The sequence below is a fragment of the Petromyzon marinus genome, chromosome 12 (genome assembly GCF_048934315.1).
Source record: "Petromyzon marinus isolate PM22_M1 ecotype Great Lakes invasive population chromosome 12, UKy_Petmar_22M1.pri1.0, whole genome shotgun sequence".
Classification (NCBI taxonomy): domain Eukaryota; kingdom Metazoa; phylum Chordata; class Hyperoartia; order Petromyzontiformes; family Petromyzontidae; genus Petromyzon; species Petromyzon marinus.
In genome coordinates, this window is record NC_133678.1 from 5,154,946 (window position 1) to 5,168,221 (window position 13,276).

A 13,276-nucleotide genomic window follows, 5' to 3' on the forward strand; every position below is an offset into this window, starting at 1 on the left:
AACAAATGTAAGTTTTTCATTTTCTAAGGTTCAAGAAATATATTAAGATATTTTCAAAAGCGTCTGAATTTGACAGGGCTATATGCAGTTCGCCTATATCGTTGTGTATATATAATACTACGTACAGTATATGTAGTACTTTATTTATGTCCTTAGCTGGCTTTCATAGACAGACACATGTTATCAGTTGAGTTAAGTCACAAATGTGATACATTTTGAATTGAGAATCGGGATCTTTAACGTCCTCAAAATAGCAGATGGCAAACTTTGGGTAATTCACGCACGGTGTGGTTTTTTTAGCCCGCGAGGGGTGAGTCCAACTTTAACTCTCGAACTCCGTGGCACTCAGAATATTCGCTCTCACGCCAATGGCACCCCCGATCAGCACGGTTGGCCACGTACGGTGCGAAACAACAACACTCCCATTGTACAACACTCCCATTGTACAACACTCGTATTGTACAACACTCCCATTGTACAACACTCGTATTGTACAACACTCCCATTGTACAACACTCGTATTGTACAACACTCGTATTGTACAACACTCCCATTGTACAACACTCCCATTGTACAACACTCGTATTGTACAACACTCCCATTGTACAACACTCGTATTGTACAACACTCGTATTGTACAACACTCCCATTGTACAACACTCCCATTGTACAACACTCCCATTGTACAACACTCCCATTGTACAACACTCCCATTGTACAACACTCCCATTGCACAACACTCCCATTGTACAACACTCCCATTGTACAACACTCTCATTATACAACACTCCCATTGTACAACACTCCCATTGTACAACACTCCCATTGTACAACACTCCCATTGTACAACACTCCCATTGCACAACACTCCCATTGTACAATACTCCCATTGTACAACACTCCCATTGTACAACACTCCCATTGTACAACACTCCCATTGAACAACACTCCCATTGCACAACACTCCCATTGCACAACACTCCCATTGTACAACACTCCCATTGTACAACACTCCCATTGTACAACACTCCCATTGTACAACACTCACATTGTACAACACTCACATTGTACAACACTCCCATTGTACAACACTCCCATTGTACAACACTCCCATTGTACAACACTACCATTACACAACACTCCCATTGTACAACGCTCCCATTGCACAACGCTCCCATTGCACAACGCTCCCATTGCACAACACTCCCATTGCACAACACTCCCATTGCACAACACTCCCATTGTACAACACTCCCATTGTACAACGCTCCCATTGCACAACGCTCCCATTGCACAACACTCCCATTGCACAACGCTCCCATTGTACAACACTCCCATTGTACAACACTCCCATTGTACAACACTCCCATTGTACAACACTCCCATTGCACAACACTCCCATTGCACAACGCTCCCATTGTACAACACTACCATTGTACAACACTCCCATTGCACAACGCTCCCATTGTACAACACTCCCATTGTACAACACTCCCATTGCACAACACTCCCGCCGCACTGTCGGCGAACGCGCGCTGCGTCAGCCGTGGCGACTTCGAGATGGCACCCTCCGTGACTGACAACGGCAGAGGGAGACTTTCGCGCATCAGTGGGTCGACAAAGCGAAGCGTCGCCCGTTGTTGTTCATGTTCTGTAATACAGGCGACAACGTTTGAATGAGAGTGATGGACTCGAACTCCCGGTGTAGAGAGAGCGAAGTGCGCTCACCGCTGCACCAATCGCTGCTCATCATTTCGATTCATTCCTGTATTTAATGATCATCATCATTATTCAAACATATCTTTGAATTTCATTGCGCGTGAAGTTTTCTATTTGACGAGCGGCAAGCCCATTGATGGCTTTATTTATTCGTCATGAAACCATTTGCTCACGCGACACATGTTGTATCAATGGCACGAGAGCGCGCCAGTCCCCCACGAGCGTCAAGTGGAATATCACCGCTAGCATCCGACACCGCTGAGCCGATCTTGCGCGAGGATTATACGGCTTCGGTATTAAATATTGTCTGAATCAATTAAATGCCATCGTACACCGGTTACTTACCTCGGTATGAACCGGCGCAAATACGTGCGCCATAAATAATAATAATAATGATGATGATGATGCTATGTACATAACAAAAAAAAATGTGATGAATGTTCGCTCTTACCGAAATGCTCCCACGTTCAATCGCGTTCCGTACATTGAGCCTTCGACAGTCGCTTCCTTGTGGTCTGGGTTGTTTAAAAACAATCGAAAATGCGCTCTCTATTGTCAATAACACCGCCTTAATCGCAGAAGAACATGTACAATAGGCGACGTTTCGGGCAATGACCCTTTCTAGTGTACGACATGGGACAATGCCTGAAACGTCGCTCATCGTACGTGGTTTACCCTTCTAGGGCCGCAGTGTTATGGACGAATGCTGTTAAGTTGTTGTTATTAGTTGCTGTTATTTGTTGTTGTTATTTGTTGTTGTTATTTGTTGTTATTTGTTGTTGTTATTTGTTGTTGTTATTTGTTGTTGTTATTTGTTGTTGTTATTTGTGCTTGCGCATCGCTGACACATACAAGTCTAATTCACAATAATACCTCTGCCGCGTTCTTTAAGAACGCATTATTTCTAAATCGAGTTTCCGAAAAGCACCTATTACAATTATACATGCAATGCGCCCTGACCAGAGTGGTGAAGTATGGTCAAACACCCCCCCTCTACCCCCCATACTATAATAATAATAATGGCTATGTCTAACATGAAGTGTATAATGTTTAAACTCAATCTCATTGCCAGCAGCAACACAAGAGTCTTGATCTATCCACTGCTCGATTAAACCCCCCCTCCTCCTCCATCAAGCCCCGCACCTCCGATTAGCACAGTTGGCTACGTACGGTGCGAAAGAAGTTCAGTATACATACACACATACATCCCCCACGTCTCCGGGGATGTAACAATCCACCCCGATGCTAATCTATGGTGATCTCTGAAGACGTGATGTATAAATGATGATGACAATGACGATAATGGTGGTAGTGGTGGTGGTGACGTTGGCTATAAATGGCTCGATGTGTCCTCGAACATCGTGTATGCCTCGCGGCGTGTTCGCTCCGCCTCGCGGCCCCTGCCTTCATCGCTCGCACGCGTTTCGGGATGAATCGCGAAGACGCTTGACCGCACGCGCGTGTATCTCACGCGGTTCGACGTTTTAGTCACACAATCGAGGGGCAGGTCAATGGGCGGCTTACAAATCAAAACGTCTTCGGGCTACCTGCTTTGCCAGACGTGCGTTAACCAGCACCTATTGAGGCCGGCACGGCACACGAAGGGGGTGGATGGCCAGCAACCACGCCCGACCGCCTTTGTCTCCCCCAGTTGCGACGATTGCATACCGCACCGGGTAACCACGTGAGGCTGGGCAGTCCTAGGAGATCCCAGGGCCGGTTCAGACAATCGTCGCTGGTGTTGGCCGTGAGCGGGTCATCGAGAGGCAGACGCACTCTGTGTATTGAAACAAGCACTGCCTATTGTCTTCGTTTGACAGACGCTATTGGTAAGAGCTCACCCTCGAAACCACAGGGCAACCTGTCAGTATGGGCAAACACAATATCGTATAACACCGCGCGCTGTGTTGTACCGTCACGGATAATATAATCCACGCGACGACCAGTATCATAAAAAAACACAACCTCATGTTTAAAAGACACTGCTTTGTATTATCATTATTATCAATGTAAGTATTTGAAATGTTGACAAACACAAAGTGCGCATCTCCAAAATGGGCTTTCCCACGTTCGTTCGCTCGCCTGCTCGCGTGCATCCGCGTGTCACGGAACCACATACCGAGCGCGTGCGCATTCGCGCGTGCGATTGCGCGATGGGATCGGTGGCTTCGTTCGTAAGCGACTCGTCAATAGCTGCTCGCGGCGTAGCTGCAGCTCGCAAAGTCCGCGTGACAACAACACTGCAGGGTTCGCTTTGTGCGGTTGCCGCCCTGTTCGTGCGCCTGGACTGTTTCTACCCAACATGCGGGTACACTCTGCGGGTTGAATTCACTCGACACGCGGCTATGCGGTCGTACGTGGGACAACATTGTGTGTGTGTGTGCGCGCGCGCACTGTTGTACTTTATGGGCTCCGATTAGCACGGATGGCTACGTACGGTGCTAAAGAAGTTCTACATACTTACATACTGCGCATAGACTAACAATACCCATAGACTCAACACTGCCCACAGACTCAACGGTGCACCTCCGATTGCCCCGAATGGCTATGTGCGGTGCGAAAAAAGTTCAGCATACATACACACTGCCCATAGACTAACACTACCCGTAGACTCAACACCGCACGTCCGATTAGCACGGTTGGCTACGTACGGTGCGAAAGAAGTTCAACGTATATACACACTGCTCATAGACTAACACTACCCGTAGACTCAACACGGCACCTCCGATTGGCACTGTTGGCTACGTACGGTGCGAAAGAAGTTCAACATACATACTCGGCAGGCAGCTGTCTCCATGTGCGGCCTCACTTTGGGCGCCCCTATTTTTTGGAACGCATCTACTACCGCATACCGCGAGGGAGAGAGACCCTGTACTTCGTTATACAGGGGCTCTCAATGCGCTCGCTCCCTCAGCGTCTAAATGTGCCTCCCACCGAACAATTTGCAATCAACTCAACCCATTCATGAAACACATTTTTTAAAAAAATGTGGGGCATTTGGGCCGGACGCGTCGCTACATGTGATGGTGACCGATGGTCCAGAATGATTAATGGGGTGGCAACCGAATAGGACGTCCGACGAGAGAGGTGGGGCGATGAAATCATCGCCTGTGAAAGGCGATAGGTGAAGAATTACATGGCAGGATCGTACGTAAATTTGCAGCCGCCAAATCCTCTAAACGCTCGAATTTGATTCTAGATGTGGAGGAGAAACAGCGGAGGTCCCGAAGAAAAATCCACGCGACCACGGAGAGAGAGAACATGCAAGCTCCAAATATACAGCAGACATCATCGGGGTAGGGATCGGAGCCATGACCTCCTGCATATCAGGCGAGGGAGTTAACATCTCGCCATGAGCAATGTATTTATCTGTGTCGGGTAATTGAGAGGGGCCTATTTAAATTGCTCCTTCAGAAATGTCTCCGCACGCTATTATGTCTCACGACGGCTACGCTCTGTTCCGTTAAGCAAGGATGTTTATTCGACACCGCCAAATTGCTGCAACGGTTTTTATTTGTAAAAAAAAACCATCCAAGTTGCACGCGCGTAAAGAATTCAGATGTATAACAGATTCCCAGCAGCGCCTATTTTACGCAATCAGACGCTGCGAGGTGATTTAGCGAGGCAGCTGGACGCGGGAAGGGAAGGCTGCTCACTGCGCGAAGTCAAATCGTCGACGACAAAACAACCGGCTAAAATAAAACTCTCACACATTACGCGCGTTGATCTTCTTTCGCACCGTACGTGCTAATCGGAGGTGCGGGGGGGGGGGGGAGGTAGGACAAGAAACACAAAACACGCAAAAAAGCAGTTCCAAAGAAATGAGTTTTCAATCGAGATTATTTTCAAAGTGCATTGTTCCAGCGGCGTCCTAATATCGGCAGGAAGAGCGTTCCAGACGGCCGCAGAAGCGCATCTGAAAGCGCGCGATCGTGAGAAGGCGACGGCGGCTCGGGGTTGCCGGCCTTCATCCAGCAGCGGATCGACCGCGGAGCGTATTGCTTAGCAGTCGCGGGTATTGTTGGAACCGAAGAACGTACAATGAAAATGATCAGTCGGCTGCGGTGGCGGGGGTGAGTGGGTGGGTGGTGGTGGTTGTTAGTGGTGGTTTGGCCAAGGGTTGATGGGTGGGTTTGGAGGGGAGGGGGGCGGGGCTGCGGGGGGGGGGGGTCATGCATGGGCAGTGACGCCCGCTTGGGCGGCGAGGGGGTCGGAGTTACACGGCGCAATGAGCGGAGGGAGTGAGCGAGAGAGCGAGAGAGAAGGGGTAGGGAGGTTGTCGTGCCGTGGATGGGGGAGGGTTCAGTGAGACTGTGGGGGCGGGAGGAGCCGGTGGAGAGGGGGGGGCGAAGGCGGGGTGTGTAGAGCGGGAGGGGTCGAGGATAGGCGTGGGGGGGGGGTTCGACGCTTGGCTGATAATGGCTGGGCAACACTGCCCACGTCGCCTCTCAGTCTCAGCGCTTCCGTGGCGCTGTCCGCACAGCGCGCTCTCGCCCGCCCGCCCGCCCGCCCGCCCGCTCTCCCTCTCTCTGCCTGGATGCCGCTGGCCTCCCATTGCGCTTCGGCCCCGACTGATCGGATCAGGGCCCCGCCGCGCAGAGACGGGGCGCGCCGAGGTAGGATCATGACCCAGCCGCTGGCGGTGGCGCAGCGGCGAGCGACGTGCGCCTCCGCGGCCGTGTCGTGCTTCAAGAGCGCCGTGGACGTCTCCGCCACGACTCTGCACGCAGGTAACGCGCAGTGCGAGCGGCCGGGCAGCGTGCGTAACGCGCGCGCGCGCGCGCGGTCGCAACAGCAGCAGCAGCAACAGCAGCAGCAACAGCAGAAACAGCCGCAGTTCGTCGCTTTAAGTGGCGGTGACGTCGCTAACGGCGCTTGTGCCAGTGCTACGTGCGCTCTAAGGCCACGCGAAGTGTCGAACGCCCGCTGGCGTCACGGAACGAACCCAGGGTGCCATGGGTAGACTGAGATGAGTGGACGATGCATCACCTGTGCCCCCGACTGTGCCAACCTGCTGCGTTTTAGCCGCCCGCGCTGCGCTCGTTGTTGTGAGCGTCGCTCCTCTGACCTCCGTTGTTGCTGGAGGGCGACTGCCTCCAACTGCCCAGCAGCAGCGTCCTTCACGAGCCTCCTCCACAGAGGCCGATCTTGACACCGCTGGTACCGGTCAACGGCAAGTCCACTCAGCTCCACGTCCTCTAGTGCCGCGTCAGCTCCATCTCTTCTCGAGCCCGTGTTGCACCAGTTTATCCACATTAGGCACACGCATAGACACAGAGTCAAAACATTCCCCGACAGCCTTACACAGACTGTTGGGAGCAATAGCTACTATCGTGTACCTATTAGGATATTACACACACACACATATACACATATATATAAAAGTATACGTACGGGCATGTGTACACACGGGGGGACCTCTTACCTGCCGGGAGATATGTAGAGAGCTGTTCGTTGAATGTGTGACTCAAAGTTGGTCTATTACATAGGGAGGGCGGTGGGTAGCGCGCTCTGCGCCGCAACACTCCGGCAATCCTGAGTTCGATTCCGGGCAACGAGATGGATTATCGGCAAGGGCTAACTTCAGTGGCCAAACGATGTCCGAACTTCTCCCGAGTATGGATGAAACTCCCCCCCCCCCCTCCGACGCGGCGGAGGAGGAGACATTCATCCAGCAGTGGATTGACAAGGAGCCGTGTATCGTGACGACGACTATTATTGTTTGTAGTATTAGATAAGGCGACGAGCGCATCGTCATTACGCTTCTATAATCGCACAAACCCGAGGATCTGCTTGGTTGTACAAGTCCGTAATTGTCAATAGTGCCTTCTTGTGCTCCTATTCGATGGAGGAGGGGATCGTTGGACGAGGCGCGTGTTCAAACGTCGAACTAAGACGGTGGTCACCGCATCGCGCGGCGCTTTCAGATGCGCTTCTGCGGGCAGTCCGGATCGCCTCTTCCCTTCCGATATTTAGGAAACCACTGGGAGCCTCGCACTCTTTCAATCTCGATGGGGAAACTCGTTGCTCGAGAACCGCTATTTGGCGATTGGTCCGGGGGTCCTTCCCCCCGCACCTCCGATTAGCACGGCCGGCTTACGTACGGCGCGAAAGAACACGCACACGCGCGCGCGCGTTCCGCCGACACACGTGCGACACACGTGCGACACACGTGCGACGCACGTGACGGCAGCGTTACAGCGCCGCGTCGGCGTTTTGACGATGCCACCGAGCACGTCGAGTAACCCTATCGTGGGAGGAGGAGGAGGAGGGGGGGTTACGGGTCGATGTCAAACGTGTTGTAAGTGACTTGTCTGCCCCCCCTAAGACCCACGATGGTCCCCGTGCGAGTACTCAGCGCCACTCTGCCGGGAGAGTTCGCGCACGCGCATGTTGACGTGTGACCGTGAATCGTGACTGACGAGCTCACACGCATGTCGTTGACATGTTACCGTAAGCCACACGTGATTGTTAAAATCGAGCACGGAGTGAACATCCATCACGCACGATGGTCGCACTGTAATCCACACTTATTTTCGAAGTCGGAATTTCCCCAGTGCTATGTAGTGTCAGTGTACACGCATGTAACATGCATGCAGCACGCAGCTAGCATGATGTATTGCAGGCTGCGTTGTGCGTAATGCCTCAATGCCAGACTGCAATCAGTAAACGTCATAACTCTTACATCCACTCATACAAGTGGCATATACTCATACAGGGAGAATACAATCTTGATTCGAAGCTTTCGTGGCTGCAGGAATCCATACTCTTGGTTCTTTCGGTAAAGTCACGTAGTTAAAAGAGTATGTAGAATATACTCATACAGATGACATATACTCATACAGGTAGAATATTGGTTAGTGACCTGCGAGTGTCATCTTTGTATTTAGCGGAGTCTATGCAGGCTGAAACAAATCGAGTACTCCTTTATGAGCTGCTTTTGGTTGTTTAGTTTGTGTTGTCCTTCCACCTCCGATTCGCACGGTTGATTACGTTCGGTGCTAAAGAAATTCAACATACAAAGTATAGCCTTAGCAGACTGTTGGGGCAAGTGCTGTTAGCGAGCACCTATGAGGGCCGCCACGGCACACGAGGGGGTGGGTAGCTAGCACCACACCCGGCCGCCTTTGTCTCCCCAGTGGCGATGGTTACACACCGCAGCAGGTACTTATTTGAGGCTGAGTCGACCTAGGGGAGGCCCAGGACCGGTTCAAATAATCATCGCCGGTGTTGGCCGTGAGCGGGAATCGAACTCGGGTCAACGGGTTCGTAGCGCAGCGCACTGACCGCTACACTACCGCTCCCCACAAAGTTCAACGTACACACGCACACGCACGTACACAAACACGTACATACACGCGTACACAAACACACTACACACGTACACACACACTACACGCACTACACACACACACTACACACACGCCTTCCGACTCGCCTCCACTCATCCCTACGTCGCTCCCGAACCAACTTACACCGCATCTCTGTAACGATCACTGCGTAAGGGAGCAGCAGCAGTAGCCACGGTCACTCCACTGCTGGATGAATCATCCCTCCACCCCCTACTAGCCGTTGCCACGTCTCGCAGTCGCGCGATGACGAGCTTGATTCGCCTTGCACCTGAGCTGCCTACACGCGAGCCGATCGCATCGCTCCATCTCCGCGGCGGACGTCCGCTCCGGCTCGTTCGATGCAAACGGCAGCCGGGGGGCCACGCACACAAGTTCGAGCGGCAGGTCGAACTTGTGTGCGTGGTACGTTGGACTTGTTTCGCACCGCACGGAGCCGGCCGTGCTAATCGGAGGTGCGGGGCTGGCATGGGGGGGGGGGGAGTAGAACAAACTAAACGCAAAAACAAAAGCGCCCCTAAAAGAAACGAGTTTTCATTTGAGAGATTTCAAAGTGCTAAATAGTTGCCGTGGCGTCCTCGTGTCGCGTGCGCGCCTGGACGTCGGGGCGCTGCATTGCAGGCAGACACGATCCGAGATTTGTTAGGGCGATGCCGCCTCCGTCTCGCCTTATGTTGTATGTGTGTGTACGTGCGGTGGTGTGTGTGTACGTGCGGTGGTGTGTGTGTGTGCGGTGGTGTGTGTGTACGTGCGGTGGTGTGTGTGTGTGTGTGTACGGTGGTGTGTGTGTATACTGCGGTGGTGTATGTGTGTGTGTACTACGGTGGTGTGTGTGTGTGTGTGTACGTGCGGTGGTGTGTGTGTGTACTGCGGTGGTGTGTGTGTGTGTACGGTGGTGTTTGCGTGTGTACATTCGGCGATGGTGTGCAAAAGCAACACGCGTAAAAAGTGGTTAGGTTTACCGGTTGTCCTTGAGGAGAGTATACTTGGCAGTATAGGCGACACTAATGTGGGATGACGATGTAGAGACTACCTTGCACTCTCGTGCTCGTGCCTTACGCCGAGCATCTCCACTCCGAGGCATCCTGGCTTGACGTTCCAAAAAAATGTCGAGTGAGGAAATGCTACCCCTGCATACACGTAGCACGTGCGTGGATAATTGTCTTCTATATATCAAAATGTGTAGATGTCATCAGTCAATCAATCGACTCTTTATTTCAATAGTACTATTTCGTGCAAATGATGCCATTCAAAGATAATTTTAAAAGCATTGTTAAAGGACTAAATCGCAAGAAGAATAAAAGCAAGTTCCATACAAAACAAAATCACATTATGATAAATTGCTGTCGAGTGCCTATTAAAAACAAATAGCACTATAAAAGAATCTTAAGTAAAAGTAAGTTGTTTTTTTTTAAAGGCGAGTGTTTAGATGTAACTTAACATTTGCTTAACGATGGCGAGGCCCTCCGATCCCCGTGGCAGGCTGCTCCACAGGCGAGGAGGGTCACGCTCACTCAAGGTCGCCGTCTCCGTGACTTTTAGTCGTGGCTCTTGGAACAACTCGGACACCGAGACGAGTGCAGGAAGGTGGAGTGAGCGAGAAGGAGAGAATGGAGGGGAGGAGGCAGGGGGGGTGGGAGATGACAGACGAAGCGGTGCCGAGTCAATGTGCAGCTGTCACATCCTCCACACCGCCAAGGTGCAAAGTTGAATTCTCATAAACGCGAGCGAGCGGGAAAGAGATCAACAAAAACAACAACTACAACAACAACAAGAACAACAGAGAGATGCATATCCAGAATGAACGATGACTTCATCACAAAGACTTAGCCCACAGGTACACGTGTGCTCTCAGTCTTCACGTGTGAGTGGTATGGATACATGGAGCGCATGTGTCTGTGTGTGTGTGTGCCAATCATCTCGTTCAGTCAACCAATGCCACCTGGGTCTATCCCGTGACCTCCTGCGAGCAGCGAACCTTCAAAACTTCACGCGAATGCGTTTGTAGTGTGCATATGTATATATGTATAATAGTGCGTATATGTATAGACACTGTGTGTATATGTATATACGTATGAGAGTGTGTATATGTATAGACACAGTAGGGGGCACAGGCGGTGCATCTGCCAGTGATCGCAGTCAACCCACGGCACCTGAGTCTGTCCCGTGACCACCTGCCAGCGAGCCTTGGACACTTCACGTGGCCTCAAAGTGCACCTAGCCTGGCACAAACGCCTTTGTGGCGTCCCCGCCACGGAATAATTTCGCCGAACGACGGAATGCGCTCACGTTTTAATTTGTTTTCTATTACGCAAACACAAAAAAAATCTCTCTGCGCCATAGTCCACCCATGTAACGAGAATGTAGCAGCAGCAGTAGCAGCAGCTGTTTTTTTTTTTTTAAACAGCGGACTTTTTAAAGTGTGCGACATTTTAAAGCGCACGTGAATTTCGTCCGGTGTAACCGAGTGTTCCCCCGTGGATGTGCATCGCGTAGCATGGCACTTTTTGACGCCGCGACAAACTCCGTAGACTTTGCGTTCGACAAAGTCGCAGCGTCTCACCTCCGGCATCGCTATTTACGCATTTTGGGGACGAAGATGCGATTCAGCTGTATCGATTATTTTTCTTATCATTGCAATCCGCTTCCAATGCCATCGCCCGCTAGGTTCAATTACACGCGCACAATTTTGTTGTTCAAATGCGCATTGCACAATCGCGATTGTCGCGAGAGAATGATGGCATTTCCAGTGATGTTCTAGAAGGATTTGAAAAAAAAGCTGAAATTTTGGCACAAATATATTTACGCGAAAAAGTTGCTTCAACTGCAATAATTTTTCCTCCATCCCACCCACTACCCTACCCTATCGCTCGTAAACAAAACCCGTCGCGAAGTCGGATTGGTTTCACTTCGAGGGCAGGAGCACCCCTAAAAGTCTACAGCGATCGAATCATTCGCCTCCCGCGGAGTGTGACGGTGAGGCCGACAGAAAGCGTCCAAAGCCCGTTTACCATCCACAATAGAGGTTTTTGGGTTACCAGTTACATAATAAAATTCGACTGGAAGGATACGTGTGTTTACGGAGGACATCCAGCAGTGGATTGATCATGGCTGATGATGATGACGCTGGTCGGATTAAACTAAGGGGATGTTTACGTTTAGCGGAGTCGAGTGCAGACTTGAATTCACATCAGCAATTTGGATCGATTTTGATCGTGGGGCCATTGTTACTGCCTGTCCCTTCAACGGCCCTCCCTGTCTCTTCAATCTACTGGACATCCGGTTTTTAAAAAAGAGCTTCATAGCTCATCAGATTCCTCGACTATAAATAAATATTCTGATTCTTTACCGTGTGACTCGTCTCGTCTTGCTCGCCACGTTAGTGCAGGAGGGCCCGCGTGTACGCGTGCACAACGGACGCGAGCGCTGATGCATTTGTCGAGCTGAGATGTATGGGGGGGGAGGGGAAGGGGCTTGCTGCTTGTCCACTGGGTCACGAATTACAACGACGACTCGGAATTCCCAACGACGAATATCAGTGGCGCGCGTTATCCGAAGCGATTCCTCTCGCCCCCCCATCCCCCCAGAACCCAAACTTAAAAAAACGCACTGACCAGAGTGGTGAAGTATGGTCAAGCAACCGCCCCCCCCCCCTCACCTCCATGGCCGATACGATGCATGGAGGCGTCGTCCAGCAATGGTTTGGCAAAGGGGATGAAAAGGGCAGTTAAAGATATCCGCAACCTCCGATTAGCGCGGTTGAGTACGTAAGGTTGGAAATAAGTTCAACATGCATACACGTGCTGTATGCAGCCGGCACTCACGTCGCATAGCGTGTCAACACGAGTTGCTATATACTAGTGAACGCCAGTGTATTCAGATGCAGGTAAGAGCACGTTCAATTTGTCGAGTTTTTTTCTTCTAAATTACTGAAAGATGTATTTATATATATGTATATGTTATGCTATGACTCATAGCACGTGCTGTGTTTTTTTCGACGTGTGCTTTCTCAGCAATACAGTATAAGGGCATATGTTGAATAAGAGCGTCACAGCTCATCGAAATCATCCAGAATTAATAAAACAAATTCAGATTCTGAAAAGTGTCCTATATATGTGTTTGTGTACTTTTTCACGGCCAACACCAGTGACGATTTTCTGAACCGGTCCTGGGCCTCCCCTAGGTCGACTCAGCCTCAAATGAATTCC

At 50.9% G+C, this 13,276-nt stretch overlaps 1 protein-coding gene across 2 annotated transcripts in view; it reads left to right on the forward strand.

Moving 5' to 3' along the window:
- Nucleotides 1-6,235: 6,235 nt before the first annotated feature.
- LOC116941641 (protein odd-skipped-related 2-B-like) overlaps nucleotides 6,236-13,276 on the forward strand; it is a 35,096-nt gene continuing 28,055 nt past the window's right edge. For both annotated transcript variants that reach the window (XM_032952930.2, XM_032952931.2), the window contains exon 1: nucleotides 6,236-6,449. In XM_032952930.2, coding sequence (XP_032808821.2) covers nucleotides 6,257-6,449 — 193 coding nt within the window. In that variant the 5' untranslated portion in view covers nucleotides 6,236-6,256. The remainder of the gene's footprint in view (nucleotides 6,450-13,276) is intronic.